The following is a 20,043-nucleotide window of genomic DNA, read 5'->3' as shown; positions in this document are numbered from 1 at the left end:
GCCTGTGTATCCAGTTATATTGTTTCATACGTAACCTCGTATTTATTGTATTTTTCATCGTTCCAGAACATAACTTCTCCCATGTTTCCTTTTTTATCTTTATATTTAAATCTTGTTCCCAATTTTGTTTAGTTTTACCATTTGTTTCCTGATTCTCCTTTTCTTGCAGTTTAATATACATATTTGTTATAAATCTTTTGATTATCATTGTATCTGTAATCACATATTCAAAGTTACTTCCCTCTGGTAAACTCAGACTGCTTCCTAATTTGTCCTTCAAGTAGGATCTCAATTGGTAATATGCCAGCACTGTATCTTGAGTTATATTGTATTTATCTTTCATTTGTTCAAAGGATAATAATCTATTTCCTGAAAAACAATTTTCTATTCTTTTGATCCCTTTTTTCTCCCATTCTCTAAAGGAAAGGTTATGTATTGTAAAAGGGAGTAACTTGTTTTGCATCAATATTAGTTTTGGTAATTGATAATTTGTTTTATTTCTTTCTACATGAATCTTCTTCCAAATATTGAGTAGATGATGTAATACTGGAGAACTTCTATATTGTACCAATTTTTCATCCCATTTATATAATATGTGTTCAGGTATCTTTTCCCCTATTTTATCTACTAATCTAGTCCAATCTGGCTTTTCCCTTGTTTGATAAAAATCTGATAGGTATCTTAATTGTGCGGCTCTATAATAATTTTTAAAGTTTGGCAGTTGTAAGCCTCCTTGTTTATACCATTCTGTTAATTTATCTAGTGCTATCCTCGGTTTCCCCCCTTTCCATAAAAATTTCCTTATTATTTTCTTTAACTCCTTGAAGAATTTCTCTGTCAGGTGTATTGGCAATGCCTGAAATAGGTATAATATCCTTGGAAAAATGTTCATTTTAATACAGTTTATCCTTCCTATTAGTGTTAGTGGTAAATCTTTCCAATGCTTTAAATCGTCCTGTAATTTTTTCATTAGTGGATAATAATTGAGTTTATAAAGTTGGCCGAGGTTTTTATTTATTTGTATACCTAGGTATCTTATTGCTTGCACTTGCCATCTCAATGGTGATTCCTTCTTAAATTTTGAGAAATCCGCATTATTCATAGGCATTGCTTCACTTTTATTTACGTTAATCTTGTAACCCGACACTTCTCCATATTCCTTCAATTTCTTATATAATTCTTTTATTGATAGTTCTGGTTCTGTTAAGTATACTATAACATCATCCGCAAATAAACTGATTTTATATTCCTTGTCTTTTATTTTTATCCCTTTTATATTATTTTCTGTTCTTATCAATTCTGCTAGTGGTTCTATAGCTAACGTGAACAATAAAGGTGATAGTGGGCATCCCTGCCGTGTTGACCTGCTTAGGTTAAATTGCTTTGATACATATCCATTTACTGTCACTTTCGCCAATGGTCCCTTATATAATGCTTTAATCCAATTAATATACTTCTCTGGTAAACTGAATTTTTGCAATACTTTGAATAAATAATTCCATTCTACTCTGTCAAAGGCCTTCTCTGCGTCTAAAGCAACTGCTACTGTTGGCGCTTTACTCTCTTCTACTGCATGAATTAAGTTAATAAATTTACAAATATTGTCTGTTGTGTGTCTTTTTTAATAAATCCAGTTTGGTCTAGATTTACCATTTTCGGTACATACTCTGCTAATCTGTCTGCTAATAGTTTAGCTATTATCTTATAATCTGTGTTAAGTAAAGATATTGGTCTATATGACGCTGGTGCGAGTGGATCTTACCCTTGCTTTAGTATTACTGTAATTATTGCTGTTTTACATGAATCTGGTAAGCTTTGTGTTTTATCAATCTGGTTGATTACTTCCAGGAGGGGAAGAATTAATAAATCTTTAAATGTTTTATAGAATTCTATTGGGAATCCATCCTCTCCTGGTGTCTTGTTATTTGGTAATTTTTTTTATTATCTCTTGTATTTCTACTATTCCAAATGGTTCTGTTAATTTATTTTGTTCCTCTATTTGTAGTTTTGGTAGTTCAATTTTAGTTAGAAATTCATCTATTTTCCCTTCTTTCCCTTCGTTTTCAGTTTGGTATAATTGTTCATAGAATTCTCTAAAGTTTTCCTTGATCTCCTTTGGATTATATGTGATTTGTTTGTCTTTTTTCCTTGATGCCAATACCATTTTCTTAGCTTGTTCTGTCTTAAGCTGCCATGCTAGAATTTTGTGCGTTTTTTCCCCTAGTTCATAATATTTCTGTTTTGTTTTCATTATATTCTTCTCCACCTTATATGTTTGTACTGTTTCATATTTTTTTTTATAATCTGCCAATTCTCTTCTTTTAGTTGTATCTTCCTTCTTTGCTAATTCTTTTTCTATATTTACTATTTCCTTTTCCAACTGCTCTGTTTCCTGATTATAGTCCTTCTTCATCTTGGTTACATAACTTATTATTTGCCCTCTAATGAACGCTCATTGCATCCCATAGTATAAACTTATCTTTCACTGATTCCGTGTTTATTTCAAAATACATTTTAAATTGTCTTTCAATTAATTCTCTAAAATCCTGCCTTTTGAGTAACATGGAGTTTAATCTCCATCTATACATTCTTGGAGGGATGTCCTCTAACTTTATTGTCAATATTAAGGGTGAATGGTCCGATAATATTCTAGCTTTATATTCTGTTTTTCTTACTCTATCTTGCATACGAGCTGATAACAAAAATAGGTCTATTCTTGAGTATGTTTTATGTCTAGCCGAGTGATATGAATATTCCTTTTCCTTTGGGTGTGGTTTCCTCCATATATCCAAAAGTTGCATTTCTTCCATCGATTTAATTATAAATTTGGTTATTTTGTTCTTTCTGTTAATTTTTTTCCCAGTTTTGCCCATATTTGAATCCAAATTCAGGTTGAAATCCCCTCCTATTAATATGTTCCCTTGCGTATCTGCTATCTTCAAAAAAATATCTTGCATAAACTTTTGATCTTCTTCGTTAGGTGAATATACATTGAGTAGGTTCCAAAACTCTGAATATATCTGACATTTTATCATTACATATCTCCCTGCTGAATCTATTATTTCCTCTTCTATTTTAATTGGCACATTTTTACTAATTAATATAGCTACCCCTCTTGCTTTTGAATTATATGACGCTGCTGTTACGTGTCCTACCCAATCTCTCTTTAATTTCTTGTGCTCCAATTCAGTTAAATGTGTTTCTTGCACAAATGCTATATCAAGTTTTTCTTTTTTCAGTAAATTTAGCAGTTTCTTCCTTTTAATTTGGTTATGTATTCCATTAATATTTAAAGTCATATAGTTCAGCGTAGCCATTTTATACTTTGTTTATCTTCCCTTTCCGTTTCTCCATCATTACCTTTCCTTCTCATCCATTTCTGCTTTCTTGTTTTGAACACTTTATAAGACAACATTTCTAAAACATCATACATTTTCCCTATTCTTCTATTTAAAACTTCTTTAACCCCAATCTCCCCTCCCCCTCCTGAGTTGTCCTTTATCCCTTGTCGGACAACCACATCTCCCCTCTCCATTTGGATTTGCGAATTCACTCGCAAACGTCAGCTGATTTTGCAGCGACCGTAACTCCTCCCCATCCAGCCCCCCCTAGAAAAAAATTAAATTTTCACATGTAACAAAGGTCACTCTTTTAATTCCCTCCTTATTCCCTCTATTCCATTTCCCTCCCTTATTAATTCTTGTCTATACTCTATATATTTTCCTCTAAATACGGATACATTCATGTATGCACACTATATATATACACACATATACCCCTTTACACACATACATATAGATCGTGGTCATTTTTACTCTTATTACATGTCTTCATCTCTCTGCTTGTTTTGTAGTTGTTCTGCAAATTTCCTTGCTTCCTCTGGATCCGAGAATAGTCTGTTTTGTTGCCATGGAATAATTATTTTAAGTACCGCTGGGTACCTTAACATAAATTTACATCCTTTTTTCCATAAGATCGTTTTCGCTGTATTGAACTCCTTCCTCTTCTTCAGGAGTTCAAAACTTATGTCTGGATAGAAAAAAATTTTTTGACCTTTATATTCCAGTGGCTTTTTGTCCTCTCTTACTTTCTTCATTGCTTTCTCCAATATATTTTCTCTTGTTGTATATCTTAAAAATGTTACTAAAATGGATCTTGGTTTTTGCTGCGGTTGTGGTTTCGGGGCTAAAGTTCTATGTGCCCTCTTTATTTCCATTTCTTCCTGTAATTCTGGTCTTCCCAGGACCCTGGGGATCCAATCTTTTATAAATTCTCTCATATTCTTGCCTTCTTCATCTTCCTTAAGGCCCACTATCTTTATATTATTTCTTCTATTATAGTTTTCTATCATATCTATCTTCTGAGCTAACAGCTCCTGTGCTTCTTTAGCTTTTTTATTAGATTCTTCTAATTTCTCTTTTAAGTCTTTTACTTCCATATCTACAAATGTTTCTCGTTTTTCCATATTTTCCACTCTTTTTGCCAATTCTGATATGGGCACTTCCATTTTATTCATTCTTCCTTCTGCGTTCTTAATTCTTCTTTTTATCTCATCAAATTCTTGTAATTGCCATTCTTTCACTGATTCCATATATTCTTTAAAAAAAGATACATCCATTGTCTTGCCTTTCTCTTCTTCTTCCACTTCTTTCTGTTCTTCTTCTTCTTCTTCCTCTGGATTGACCATCTGTTGTTTCCTTGTTTTCTTTTTACCCTCTTCTTTCTTGTTGTCGTTATTGTCTGTGTTCTGCACCTGCTGCTGTGCTGCAGGTGTCTCTCTCAGCTGTGGAGATCGACTCCGCAGCTGTTCCCCCTTCCCGTCAGTGTGTTTTTTTTCATGCGCGTTTGCGCACTTTTACTCGGCTCTGCGAGCCATTTTTGTAGTCCCGAGCCCGGGACCTCCACTGACCTGTGGGAGCGGGCTTCTCTCTCCGCGGCGGGCCTCTTCGGACAGGTAAGGCCTTCACCTTCTTCTTCCGACGTCTTTCCTTCTTCTTTTCTTCCCGTTGTTTTTGGTTTTTCTTTCTTCGCTGCCATTGTCTTCACACTTTTACTTTCACTTTGTTTTGGTTTTTAAGTTTGTGCCTTTGTTTTTTCTCTATCTTTTTTTAACTTTTCTGGAGAGGGCTGGAGTTCCCCGACCGGCCACTACTCCATCATGTGACTCCCCCCTCAAATTGACTTTATTCAGGTAATCTGAAATTCATCCCTAACTTTCTTTTTAAATATGATTTAAGCTGATAAGAAAAAAATGGTATTATTTGATATATTATACTTATTTTTCAATTGGTCAAAAGTTTAAAAAAAAGATCCAATGTGTTCACCCCCTTTGTAGCAAAGTTTACATACTGATGGAATTTAGGTAGCCATGACTTGTGGTTCGCTTGGTTGAAATTCCCAGCGATAATAATCAGTCTGTCAGGGTGTTTGGTCTGCAGTTCATTTATAGCCCCATAGAGATTGCCTCCTTAGAATTAGCACCAGGTGGTTTGAGGGGGGGGGTGGGGAGCCGGGTGTACACTCCAACTATGAGGACCGTGGTGGATTCCTGCAGTAGATAAAATGGTCTACATCTGACTATCATAAATTCCACCAGCGTTGAGCCATGACTGGAGACGCATGCAGAATTCTTACATCATTCTGTGCTGATCTAAATGCACAGGCCACCACCATGGGCTTTTACACACAGAGCAGCATCTCTGTCAGCCTAAAATAAAGTGGGCCCATCCAGCTGAATGGGGGCGTCCAGGACCCTGTCGCTGAGCCACGTTTCAGTGAAGACCAAAGCACAACAGTCCCTGTACTCACGCTTCATAGACTTCTGGAGTCGGATATCATCCATTTTGTTCATCAGGGAACAGATGTTGGTGAGCAGGATGGACGGGAGAGCCGGGTGGCAGGGATTACGAACCCCTGCTCGCTTACTGCACTTCTTTCACCTCACGCACTACTTTCTCTCCACGATCCCGAGGCTTTTAGGCATAGTCCCCGCAGCAGCCCGTGTTCACATTGCATATTGGGAAGAAAATGTTACAGAGATTTCTCTAATTAGTTACGATACAAAGGATATATTGCAGGTACATAATCTTTTATCCAAAATTCTGAAAGCCGAAAGCTTTGAAAACTGAACATTTTTTCCTTGGACGTCGTCTGCACACCAAAGCTCATATCTGGCACCAAACCCGACGCGACCTACCCCTGTCCATTTCTATGTCTTAATGCTCCTAAAAGTCAGACGTGCCAGGAGTCCTAGTTCCCCACTCCTGCTCAGGAACCCAAGGTGACGTCTTTGATGTGGACAGCCATCGGTCCCAGACCTCCCAACTACCACCACCAGTTCTCGACTACAGTCCCCACTCCTGCTCAGGAACCCAAGGTGACGTCTTTGATGTGGACAGCCATCGGTCCCAGACCTCACAACTACCACCACCAGTTCTCGGCTACAGTCCCCATTCCTGCCCGGGAACCCAAGGTGACGTCTTTGATGTGGACAGCCATCGGTCCCAGACCTCCCAACTACCACCACCAGTTCTCGACTACAGTCCCCACTCCTGCCCGGGAACCCAAGGTGACGTCTTTGATGTGGACAGCCATCGGTCCCAGACCTCCCAACTACCACCACCAGTTCTCGACTACAGTCCCCACTCCTGCCCGGGAACCCAAGGTGACGTCTTTGATGTGGACAGCCATCGGTCCCAGACCTCCCAACTACCACCACCAGTTCTCGACTACAGTCCCCACTCCTGCCTGGGAACCCAAGGTTCCCCTCCTGCCCGGGATCATGATGACACTGGAAGAAGACTTTAAAAAGATTCCAACCTGAAGATGATGGTCACCATATTTTCAGGTTAGTTTCACCCAGTTTATCTTTGAAGATTTACTGTATGTTTTACTTAAAAAAGAAAAAACACACCAGTAATTTGATGGTGAAAACCATGAAAACCATGACAAGGACCCTTGCATCCTTCTCCACACATTCTTTGCAAATCTGCATTCAGCAAAATGGTGGGCAACAGTCTCCACTCCACCAGTCATTCCCAAGGACAGCATGCATGGAGGGTGATGTTCTGGTTGTACAAGAAGGATCTGACTGTGAGGGCTACTCTGCCAGCCAGGCCAAGCCCTGGTGGTTGTTTGTGAGCCATGGCCATGACCTGGATGGTCTGCTCAGGGATCCATCGCACCAGGTCCATTGAGTTGTCATCTTTTTGCAGGATGTTAGGTGCTGATCATTGCTTGATGGCCTTGTAGTTGAAGGTGTTATTCTGGAAAAAAATTTCCACAAAGGGTAGATGGTGTGGCAAAGTCCAGCTACTTGGGACATTGCATTGAAATGGGGCCAGGCCTAATCTTTAATGATGATGTAACTGCTGATGGCAGTCGCAAAATGAATTCTGAGGTGTATAAAAACATCTTATCTGCTCAGGTTTGAGCAAATGCCTCCAAACTCAAAGGACAGTGCTTCATGCTACAGCACTGGTGCCAAAATCTCTGAGAATCTATCCTGGAGCCTCCAATTTGATGCAAATACCAACAAGGCTCACCAGCGTCTATACTTTGTGAGGTGTCTGAGGAGATTCGGTATGTCATCCAAGACTCATAAATTTCTACAGGTGTCATGAAGAGCATTCTGATTGGTTGTATCCTACTCTGGTATGGAGGCACAAACTCTCAGGACAAGAATAAACTCAGCCTGCAACACCACAGGCACCAGAGTTCATTCCCTTTGAGGACATATACATGAGGTGGTGTGGTGTCTTAAAAAAGCAGCCTCTATCCTCAAAGACCCACACCACCCAGACCATGCCCTCTTCACTCTGCTACCATTGGGGAAAAGGTACAGGAGCCTAAAAATGAGCACTTAGCGGCACAAGGACAACTTCTTCCCCACTGTCATCAGATTCCTGAATAATCAATGAACGAAAGACACCGCCTTATTTTTTGTGCCTTATTATTGTTATTATTTTATTTTTATAGTAATGTCATAAGATGGTTATAATATGTATGTTTGCACTATGATACTGCCCCAAAACACCACATTTCATGACTTGTTCATGACAATAAATCCTGATTCTGAATTTGAAGACAATGATTCCAAACATACTGCGAAAGCAACAAAGGAGTTTTTCAAAGCTAAAAATTATTGAATGGCCAAATCAGTCACCCGATCTTTGTTCAATTGAGCATGCCTTCCATTTGCTGAAGAGAAAACTTAAGGGGACAATCCCCCAAAGCAAGCAGGAGTTGAAGATGGCTGCGGGAAAGGAAAGGCCTGGTAGAGTATCACCAGAAAAAAATACTCACCAGCTGGTAATGTCTATGAATCACAGACTTCAAGTAGTCATTGGATAAAATAGATATGTTCTTTTTCTTTGGCTTGGCTTCATGGACGAAGATTTATGGAGGGGGTAAAAAGTCCACGTCAGCTGCAGGCTCGTTTGTGGCTGACAAGTCCGATGCGGGACAGGCAGACACGGTTGCAGCGGTTGCAGGGGAAAATTGGTGGGTTGGGGTTGGGTGTTGGGTTTTTCCTCCTTTGCCTTTTGTCAGTGAGGTGGGCTCTGCGGTCTTCTTCAAAGGAGGTTGCTGCCCGCCAAACTGTGAGGCGCCAAGATGCACGGTTTGAGGCGTTATCAGCCCACTGGCGGTGGTCAATGTGGCAGGCACCAAGAGATTTCTTTAGGCAGTCCTTGTACCTTTTCTTTGGTGCACCTCTGTCACGGTGGCCAGTGGAGAGCTCGCCATATAACAGGATCTTGGGAAGGCGATGGTCCTCCATTCTGGAGACGTGACCCATCCAGCGCAGCTGGATCTTCAGCAGCGTGGACTCGATGCTTGCGGACTCTGCCATCTCGAGTACTTCGACGTTAGGGGTGTAAGCGCTCCAATGGATGTTGAGGATGGAGCGGAGACAACGCTGGTGGAAGCGTTCTAGGAGCCGTAGGTGATGCCGGTAGAGGACCCATGATTGGGAGCCGAACAGGAGTGTGGGTATGTAACCGAGTACTAAACATGCCTATTTTACTATTGCTATATCTCACATATTATGCTGAAATGAGCCGACTATTACAAAAAGCACTGCAATTGCTACATGGTTAAAACAAAATGTGTGCAACTAACCTTGAATAAAATCTGAAATGTGCATTGAATCACATGTGAATTGTTTGATTACAAATTTAAAACTGTGGGGGGAAATAAAGGAAAAAGGTGTCTTTGTCTCAAACATTATTTAGGGCACTGTGTATGAATTGCTTCTCCCAGGTTGAAGGTGGTAGGAGATACCATGATGGTAATAATCTTGAATGTCAAGGAGACCCTTCCTAGTTGGAGAAGTTATTGCCCATTGCATGGGACAAATTTTACTCTCCTCCATCAGCCCAAGGTAAAAAGTAGTCCAGGTCTTGCTCCTGCAAGCATACCCCACTTTATAATGTGAAGAGTTGTGCAATCAGACACGGTACACTCATCATTAAGCATCCATATGGAGGGAAGTTGATTAATTAAGCAGTTGAAGACAGTAAACCAAAGTACACTACCCCAAAAAACTCTAGAAATTATATCCTGGAACTGAGGAGCTTGATCTCCAGCAAGCCCAGTTATCTTCCTTTGTGCTGAATGGAACATACTCCAGTGGAGAATTCTCTTGTGATTTTCATTGACTTCAATTTTCTCTTGGCTCTTGATGTCACCTTGGTCAGTTGCTATGTTGATTGTTAGCGAATCTGTAATATCAGGGGTTTTTTTTGCTTATGCACAACAGTAATGAGGGCTGGAGCTCAGTGATCTGCTGTGAGACATCAGTGGATAGGTCTTCACTGAGTAAATCTCTCATGATGGCACTGGTGATGGTTGGTATACAGACTGGACAGTAATTGATCATGTTGGGCACCCTGCTTTTGATTTTTCCCAGATTTTGATCTTTGACCATTAATAAATATAGTAGTTTTGATCTAGTTCAGTAATTGTGGAATTCGAATTTTTCTATTTGTAATGGACTACTTCTGCTATTTTTCATACATTTGGTTTGTGCTGAAGTTCTGATCGGTTCCTCATTTTTAGGTGTACTTTGTCCTGCTATTCAATATGAACTTGAGGCTAATGTTAGGTTAAGATGTGGCAGCAATGGGTAATAGATTATGTGGGGATATAATTCTGTTGCTTCTGATAATGCACAGAACTTCATGGAAAGTTGCCAGATCAATTCTTATTTCATTCTATCTGACACTGATTCTATCAGCAGTCAAAGAATTGCTGGAGAAATCCAAGAAAGTCTTGAAAGAGATTTCAGACCCGAAACTTGGACTAACCATTTCTGCCCAAGGATACTGTTTAACCTGCTGACTTCCTCCAGCAATTCGTTTCCCGCTCAAGATTTCAGAATCTGCAGCTTTTGTGTTTCTCGAGGAATTGATTTTATTGGCCCTGTTATTCTACGTTATACCTCCAAGTCCTTCAAGATCTTGCCAAGTTTTGAATCCATTTCCAACAGAGCACAGTTACTGCTAATATTAGGTATTACTAACTCTTATTGCATTTCCTATTTTTGGCTCATTCCTCAAACTATCAATATCCTCTCTCAATGCTTTTGGCTTAGTAAAGAACCAACTTACTTGTTACCAGCTGCAAATTTTACCAACGATTGCTAGAAATATTGAAGACTGAATGCCAACTATTTTTGACTGCACTGGCAAACTTGCCTACACTCAACTTTTACCCTTTAAAGCCTTTTTTATTCCTTTATCTTCCCTCCAATTCCATCTTTCCCATGATATTCCATAACAAAAGCATTCCTAACATTTATTGACTTTCCCTAACCTCATCAAATAGAACATAATAAAAATTTCTCAACTTCAACTGCCCTTTTGGCTTTAACTGACTCTTTTCTCTTTAACTAGATTTGTGCAATTTTTTTTACTGAACTAAATACTCTCAAATATGTCCTTGTCTGTGGTTTTGTCATAATTAACATTTCATCAGATGATCTTTGTCTTTTTTTTTAATATAAAATGTTATTGGACAGTCAAATCCTTCAATGCATATTCACATTTAGTAGAGAGATAATATGTACTCTAGGTCATGCTAATCTCTTCAGGACTTTAGATTGCATTCCATCAAGTAATTATCTAAATAAACATAACCAAAACCAAAGCTGATTCTGAACAGGTTTAAAACAAAACTACAACAATCATATTAAATAATGCAAGAAATTTCATAAAAAGTTAAATATTTATATTTTGGGCACTCGTATGTATTTAAAGATTTTTGGCTGCCGATATTACCCTTTTGTGACAAGTGCCTAACCAAAATCCCTTTAGGTTTCCAGCATCTGGAGTTTTCTTTTGGATTGACATGTTGTTTAATGTCTGTCACTTTCGACTCTGAGTGTATGAAAGCAAGGTGTGTCCATGCGGTACGCAAAACATCTCCTCAGCCTCAGGATGTACCATGAAAGTTTTCATAGGTGGCTGTTTCTCACATCTCCTAGCAACTTCAACATCCCACGTGTGTAAAAGAGTAGATGTTACCTATTACTTTTTGTTAACTCTTTACTAATCCTTAACTATCAATTTTTTTCCTGCACAATTTCTTCTGATTGCTAATGGAATTCCAACATTGTTATTTGTTTTATAAAGTTCAATTTCATCTAAGCTATCAATGCATTCCTCAAATTTAGGTAGGTTCTTCTCAGCCCTGTCTCTCATATCTGAACAGATTTACAAAAGTGCTTGTATTTGATATGCTTCAGTTTCTCAAAGAATTTTGCTTCCCATTCTCCCACTTCAAATTGTTTTGTACTGAAATTTAATTTTTTCCAAAAAAAACTCAAAGTTATACCTCAGAAATCCAATTCCTTATTAAACCTTCAGCCTTTTAAAAGCCCAAATTTCATGCTACTCATAATATTTTCAGACTTCATCTTGACTGTTTAAACATTGATGTTGCTCTTGCATTTCCTGAATTGTACATAAATCAACTTTGCAACTCTAGTGTTTTAATGTTCACATGGAACTAGTCTGTTGGCAGGCAAATCAATATATCGTCAGAAATAGATTGTGCCATTTCTTTAAAATATATAATGGGATAGGGTACGACTGGATTAGCTGCATAATGTTGCGATTCATGGAAATTACTGACATTAAGTCAATTCTAATGCACTTCTAAAAAGGTAGTGACACTGTGTTCAATGTGACATTCTATGATTGATGTAATTTTTCTCCAGAAACCTGCCTTTGCCTTTAAATACAGATGAGTAATCAACATATTTAATAACACTTAAGGGGAAATCATTTTATTGTCATACATAATGTTAAACCCAGTCATTAGATATTATGTAAATATACTAAAATTAATTTTTCTTTTCTTTCAGTGAGGAAAGAGTGATTGCAATCATGGAAACTGTTACAAATTTACAGAAAACTGTCGGGATTTTCCAAAGGCAACAGGATGATGGTTACAATCGCTTAAAGAGGAATATTGAAAAACTGTGTGATCTTTTAGAAACGGAATTAAATGACAAACCAAATATAGGTACATAAAATACTTCAATCCTTGAATTCAGGGTTACTTCAGACTTTAATTATTTTTGGAATTGTTTGGTTCGGGCGGCAGTTCAGAGGAGGCGGTGACTGGAGCTCAAGCGACTTTGTGAGGAGGAGGAGCAAGTTGGGAGTGATGGGGTTAAATTGGCCAAGGGCCAATAAAAGGAGGGTAAGGCATAGGAGCGGCCAGCGAGGAGTGGCCCAGTGAGTGAGTGGCCTAGTGAAGGAGTGGGGCTTTGAGGCTTTGGCTCAAGAGGCTTTGGCACGCAGAGGCTTTGGCGAGCAGAGGCTTTGGCGAGCAGAGGCTTTGGCGAGCAGAGGCTTTGGCGAGCAGAGGCTTTGGCGAGCAGAGGCTTTGGCGAGCAGAGGCTTTGGCGAGCAGAGGCTTTGGCGAGCAGAGGCTTTGGCGAGCAGAGGCTTTGGCGAGCAGAGGCTTTGGCGAGCAGAGGCTTTGGCGAGCAGAGGCTTTGGCGAGCAGAGGCTTTGGCGAGCAGAGGCTTTGGCGAGCAGAGGCTTTGGCGAGCAGAGGCTTTGGCGAGCAGAGGCTTTGGCGAGCAGAGGCTTTGGCGAGCAGAGGCTTTGGCGAGCAGAGGCTTTGGCGAGCAGAGGCTTTGGCGAGCAGAGGCTTTGGCGAGCAGAGGCTTTGGCGAGCAGAGGCTTTGGCGAGCAGAGGCTTTGGCGAGCAGAGGCTTTGGCGAGCAGAGGCTTTGGCGAGCAGAGGCTTTGGCGAGCAGAGGCTTTGGCGAGCAGAGGCTTTGGCGAGCAGAGGCTTTGGCGAGCAGAGGCTTTGGCGAGCAGAGGCTTTGGCGAGCAGAGGCTTTGGCGAGCAGAGGCTTTGGCGAGCAGAGGCTTTGGCGAGCAGAGGCTTTGGCGAGCAGAGGCTTTGGCGAGCAGAGGCTTTGGCGAGCAGAGGCTTTGGCGAGCAGAGGCTTTGGCGAGCAGAGGCTTTGGCGAGCAGAGGCTTTGGCGAGCAGAGGCTTTGGCGAGCAGAGGCTTTGGCGAGCAGAGGCTTTGGCGAGCAGAGGCTTTGGCGAGCAGAGGCTTTGGCGAGCAGAGGCTTTGGCGAGCAGAGGCTTTGGCGAGCAGAGGCTTTGGCGAGCAGAGGCTTTGGCGAGCAGAGGCTTTGGCGAGCAGAGGCTTTGGCGAGCAGAGGCTTTGGCGAGCAGAGGCTTTGGCGAGCAGAGGCTTTGGCGAGCAGAGGCTTTGGCGAGCAGAGGCTTTGGCGAGCAGAGGCTTTGGCGAGCAGAGGCTTTGGCGAGCAGAGGCTTTGGCGAGCAGAGGCTTTGGCGAGCAGAGGCTTTGGCGAGCAGAGGCTTTGGCGAGCAGAGGCTTTGGCGAGCAGAGGCTTTGGCGAGCAGAGGCTTTGGCGAGCAGAGGCTTTGGCGAGCAGAGGCTTTGGCGAGCAGAGGCTTTGGCGAGCAGAGGCTTTGGCGAGCAGAGGCTTTGGCGAGCAGAGGCTTTGGCGAGCAGAGGCTGAGGACAGGCATATCAAGTTCACATATAATATATATATATTTTTTTCTCTTTGTAAGGTGAGGGGGGAGAGAAATAGGATGAGTGTGAGAGCAGTTTACTGTCCTCAGTGTCAGATGTGGGAGGTCCTGGAGTCTTCTAGCCTCCCGGACATCCATGTTTGCACTAGGTGTGCTGAGCTGCAGCGTCTCAGGGGCCGAGTTAGGGAACTAGAGCTCCAGCTCAATGACCTCGCTCTGGTCAGGGAGAGTGAGGCCGTCATAAGGAGTTATAACCAGGTGGTTTCACCAGGGCCATGGGAGGAGGATCAGTGGGTTACAGTTAGGAGAGGGCAAGGGAAGAGACAGGTACAAGAAAGGGCCCCTGTGACTGTAACCCTCAACAATCAGTACTCCTTGAATCAGTCTGGGGAAGGCATCAGTGGCTATACCTCTAGCACAAGGTCAACCTCTGTAGCCCAAAAGGGTAGGGAAAGGAAGAGGAGAGCAACCCAGGAGAGAAGAGGATTTGATGGTCAGGAGGACTGATAGGGGATTCTGTAGAGACGATAAGGGAAACCGAATGGTAGTTTGCCTGCCTACTGAACAGACGGGTTGCATCTGAATCCAAGAGGGACCAGGATCCTGGTGGGAGGGTTTGCTGGGGCTACCAAGGGGGCTTTAAACTAGTATGGTTGGGGGAAGGGGTCCATATCAGGGAGGGCAGCAGAGAGAAGGTTTATCGTCAAAGAAAGAAGACTTGTAGACAAAATTTGCGGATGGAAGTTGTTTGAGGAGAAACGGGATTGGTGCTATGATGGATGGGGAATAATTGTGATAAATAATAGAGTTGATCTTAAAGACGGGGATAAACAAAAGGTAGGTTATGGGAAATCTCTGAGATTCATTTATTTTAATGCTAGTTGTAAGGAAAGTGGATGAGCTGAGGTGTGGATAGACACTTGGCAGTATGACATGGTGGTGATTAGTGAGACGTGGTTGCAGAAGGGATGTGACTGGCAATTAAATATTCAGGGATTTTGCTATTTTAGATGTGATAGATTTGGAGGGGTAAGGGGAGGGGGTGTGGCATTGTTTGTTAAGGAAAATATTACAGCAGTGCTGATGCATGAAAGATTGGAGGGCTCGACAAGGGAGGCAATGTGGGTGGAATTAAAAAATAGAAAAGGTGAGGTGACAATTATAGGGGTGTATTATAAACCACCTAGTGGGGAGCGAGAAATAGAGGAGCAAATGTGCAAGGACATATTTGAGATGTGCAATAGTGCAGGGTTATATTAGTTGGGGATTTTAATTTTCCTTATAATAGATTGGGAGATGCATTCAGTGAAAGGGCTGGATGGTTTAGACTTTGTTAAATGTGTGCAGGATAGGTTTTTGCAGCAATATGTTGAGGTGCCCACAAGAGAAGGGGCAGTGTTGGATCTATTGTTGGGGAATGAAATAGGGCAGGTGACTGAGGTGTGCCTCAGGGATCACTGTTGGGACAGTTGTTTGTAGTCTATGTCGATGATCTGATGATAATGTGGGAAAATGGATCAGCAAGTTTGCAGATGACACTAAGATTGGAAGCATTGTGGACAACAAGGAAGGCTTTCAAAATATCCAGACCAACTGGAAAAATGGGTCAGAAAATGGCTGATGGAAATTGATGCAGTCAAGTGTGAGGTGTTGTATTTTGGAAGGACAAACCAAGGTAGAACATGCATAGTAAATGGTCAGACACTGAGAAGTGCAGAGGAACAAAGGGATCTGGGAATTCAGATACATAATTCTCTGAAAGTAGTATCACATGTAGTTTTTTAAAAAAAAAAAGCTTTTGGCATCATGGCCTTCATAAATTAACATACTGAGTACAGGAGTTGGGATGTTATGGTGAGGTTGTATAGGACATTGATGAAGCTAAATTTGGAATATTGTGTGCAGTTATGATTGCCAAACTATAGGAAGGATATCAGTAAGATCGAAAGAGTCCAGAGAAGATTTGCTAGGATGTTGCCGGGTCTCCAGGAATTGAGATACAGAGAAAGATTAAACAGGTTGGGACTTTATTCCTTAGAGCAGAGAAGAATGAGGGGAGATTTGACAGAGGTTTACAAAATTATGAAGGGAATAGACAGAGTAAATGTGAGAAGGCTCTTTCCACTTAGATTGGGAGAGATTAATATAAGAGGGCATGGCTTTAGGGTGAAAGATGAATGGGGATCATTATTGGAAATTTCACGAGAGTGGTGGGAGTTTGGAACGAGCTGCCATCTGACGTGGTAAATGAGGGCTCACTCACGTTTTAAGAATAAATTGGATAGATACATGGTTGGGAGAGGTCTGAAGGGTTATGGAATAGATGTAGGTCAGTGGGACTAGAGGAATGATGTTTCGGCACAGACGAGAAGGGCCAAGTGGCCTATTTTCTGTGCTGTCGTTTTCTATGGTTCATTAGTATTGCAAATATTTGATAGAAATTCATTTTTGATGGCACAGTTTTTCTTCCAGTGTAACTGGTTGAAAACTGCTGGCCCACAACCAAAAATGTTTGGCCACCCCTGGTGTGGTGAAGCCCTAACCCTTGTGTGGTCTATTTACTGGATTTTGCAAGAAAATAAGGCATTCATTCATCAACTAATTTTTCTTAGAATGATCCACAGACATTTGGAAACCTTTTCAGATCATAGAAGCCCTATAGAATATTACAGCACAGAAACAGGCAATTTGGCCCTTCTAGTCTGTGCCAAACTATTTTTCTGCCTAGTCCATAGGCCTCCATGTCCCTCCGATCTAGGAATCTGTCCAAATTCTTTTAAACGTTAAAACTGAACCTGCATGAAAAAGTTTGAGTTATCAATCCGAGCCTTATGGGCACAAACTTTGTGACATCTCTAATGGATCTATGCCCAGTGAATTAAGATATATGTCATTTTTCTACAAATGCTGCCTTCAATAATCCAGTGACAAGGAAGCTGAGAGTCACCAATAACCTTGAGCACTATAGTGTTACGAGCTCAGAGGACCACAAAACCCAGCAGCAATGGATATTCACCAAGACAATAAATCCTCATCATATTTTTATGAGTAGAATGAAATCTTTCCAAAGCTCCCTGAGTTTCAGGATGGTATGCAGATGAAGTGATCTGTTTTATTCCCAACTCATAAATCAACTGCTGAAACACCCAGACATAAAGTTAGATCCTTGATCACTCTGAATCTCTTTAGGTAATCCAAAAACTGTGAAAAATCTTTCCAGAGCCTTTACCACCGTTTTGGCTTTAATGTTCCGTAATGGTATAGCCTTTGGAAATCTCGATGCTATACACATAATTGTTAATAGGTACTGATACCCAGACTTGGTTTTAGGTAGGGAACCTACACAATCCACAATAACCCTAGAGAAAGGTTGCCCAACAACTGGAATAGGTTGCAATAGAGCTACTGGAGGACCCTGGTTAGGTTTCCCCACAATCTGACAAAAATGGCATGTCCGGCACCAATTTACAACATCCTTACTCAAACCAGGCCAGAAAAATTGTCTCAAAATCTTATTCATGGTTTTCTTTACACCAAGATGACCACCCAAAGGTGTACTGTGGGCTAGATTTAAAATTCCTCACTTGAGCTTTCCTGTCAAATAAACTCTTCCTTTTACCCTGAGCCATTTCTAAATTCTCTTGAGCCAAAGTCCACACTTTGTGTAAACTATCTTTAAATTTAGAAACATAATCCAGCAAGTTCAACTGCACATCCTCATTAACCCACTGTTCTTTTATCAACATTATAGGAACTCTAATTTGATGTCCAAACACAATTTCAAAAGGACTGAAACCTAATGACTCCTGCACAACCTCCCTTGCTGCAAATAACAATAAATGAATACTTTTGTCCTAATCTTTTCCATTCTCCAAACAATATTTCAGGTTTACTGTTCTGCTCCACATTAACCTTCTCAACAGGCTTATTAATCTGTTCCACATTAACTTTCTGAACAGGTGTACTATTCTGAAATGTATTTTTGTGAATTAGGGCAAATTCATCCGCTAATCTGGCCGTTTGTAGCCACATCCCCATGTTTCTCTCATCCAGGTATAATTTACTCTCATTTGGAACACTCCTTTTAATTTCCTCAATTAATATCAATTCTCTCAATCAGTCAAAATCATTATTTATTCCTTTTGAGGCGCACCAACGATCAAAAAATGCAGATTTATTTTCAGAACAAAATCCATATAAGATTGATTCCATGTTTTCACCAAACTCCTAAATTTTTGTCTATATGCTTCTGGAACCAACTCAAAAGCTTTCAATACTGCTTGTTTAACTATCATAATTTGCCACTTGCTCTGTAGTCAAACTAGAGTATGCAATTTGTGCTTTTCCTTTCAATACACTTTTGAGCATAAGAGGCCATTTTTCTTTTGGCCATCTTGAACTCTCAGACACCCTTTCAAAAAGATGAAAATATGTATCTATATTTCCCTCATCAAAAGGAGGAACTAGATTTACCTCTCTGCTAGCCAAAAACCTCTCCCCAGGAGTTACAGCCTCAATCTCTTACTTCCCTTCATCTCAATTTTTATCTTCTTTAATTGAAACTGTCCGTCCCTTTCAATCTTTTCCAAGTCATATTTTCTTTGTCTTTCATCATCCTACCTCTGTTTTTCAGCTACCTCTAACTCATATTTCCTCTGTTTTTCAGCCTCCAACACTCTCCGTTTCTCTTTCTTCTTCCACCCTCAATTTCTCAAATTACAATTGCAATTCAAAAGATCTATCCTCCGGAAAATTTTCTTTTTCAACAAATTTTCCTTCACCTAATATTTCACTATAATCCTCTGTATTTGTATTTTCCTCATCCAATACTTGACTTCAGTCACTTTTAATGCCTTAGAAATAACCATCAGTTCCTCTTCTCTTGCTCTACAGGTGATGGTTGTGACAAAAATGTATCAATATCCATTGCTGCTGTTTTTCTACACACAAGCATTAAATTTCGCTTGAAAAGAAATTAACTAATAAATCACAAAATCTGCAATTTTCAATCCAAAAGGATGAGTCCCTATAAAATGTTATGAGCCCAGAGGACCCCAAAACCCAGCAGCAGTAGATATTCACCAAGACAAATGGTTACTTAAACAAAAGTTGCTTTTAATTATTTTTAAACATGAACATAGAATCAAACTTTAACTTATCACTATTGACTTACTTAACCTAACTTAACCCCCCCCCCCTTCTAATTCTAAGCACACGTGTATGTAATATATGTGTGTGTGTGTGTTAGTTCAAAAAAGTTCTTTGGCTCACAATCCAATCTTACTTCTCATTCCTCCAAGTTAACTGGTTGCAGGCAATTCTTATACTGTACACAGAATTTAACATTTATAAAGTTCACCAGGCTTTGGTGCTTGAAAGGTAAATGGTTACCACTCAGGAAGGTTTTTGTCGGTTTTCAGAGAGAGATTTGTTGTACGATGACATCTGCAACTGAATCCTATTTAATCAGCCACTCTACTGTCTTGCTGATGAAATTTGCCCCTTCAGGGTTCTCCAGTTAATAACCTCTTTCTTTCAGGTCATCACAGAATTCCTTTTTGTTTCCCTTATTCCAAATGAAACATTAGACAGCCAGTCCTCTCCTCTCACTTGAAACACAAGGGCTTTGACCAGGCCATCTTCCAAAATGGGGCTGTCCACAAGCTTGCCAGCTTGTCCTGTTCCAGTCCCAGCTGCTCTTGCTGGCTGTAACACTGTAGAATAATCTCTGTCTCACTCTCTCTCTCTCTCTCTCTCTCTCTCTTTATCCCCCCCCCCCCCCCCCACTTTGAGAGAAAGCCTGTTTGACTCTCTCTGCTTGCAAAACCACATGATCCTCTTGGAACAATAAGTTCTCTTCCAGACAATCTGCTGCTCCAACAAGATATTTCATCTGTTGCCTTTTGTAAACAACAATCCATGAGTGAAGTCTCTTGAGCACTATTCAAATCTCTTGCAAAAGCTGTGGAGCCGTCATGTCTAGCATGGGGCAGAGCTCCAGTATTTTAAAT

General features: G+C 40.6%; 1 protein-coding gene across 5 annotated transcripts in view; it reads left to right on the top strand.

The window, feature by feature from the left end:
- LOC138755248 (transient receptor potential cation channel subfamily A member 1-like) overlaps positions 1–20,043 on the top strand; it is a 157,482-nt gene that overhangs the window by 124,336 nt on the left and 13,103 nt on the right. For all 5 annotated transcript variants that reach the window (XM_069920883.1, XM_069920882.1, XM_069920879.1 and 2 more), the window contains one exon: positions 12,368–12,528. In XM_069920883.1, coding sequence (XP_069776984.1) covers positions 12,368–12,528 — 161 coding nt within the window. The remainder of the gene's footprint in view (positions 1–12,367; positions 12,529–20,043) is intronic.

This window comes from Narcine bancroftii, chromosome 2, assembly GCF_036971445.1.
Source record: "Narcine bancroftii isolate sNarBan1 chromosome 2, sNarBan1.hap1, whole genome shotgun sequence".
Lineage (NCBI taxonomy): Eukaryota > Metazoa > Chordata > Chondrichthyes > Torpediniformes > Narcinidae > Narcine > Narcine bancroftii.
Note: the sequence above shows the minus strand (reverse complement) of the source record. Positions and strands in the feature narration are given on the sequence as shown.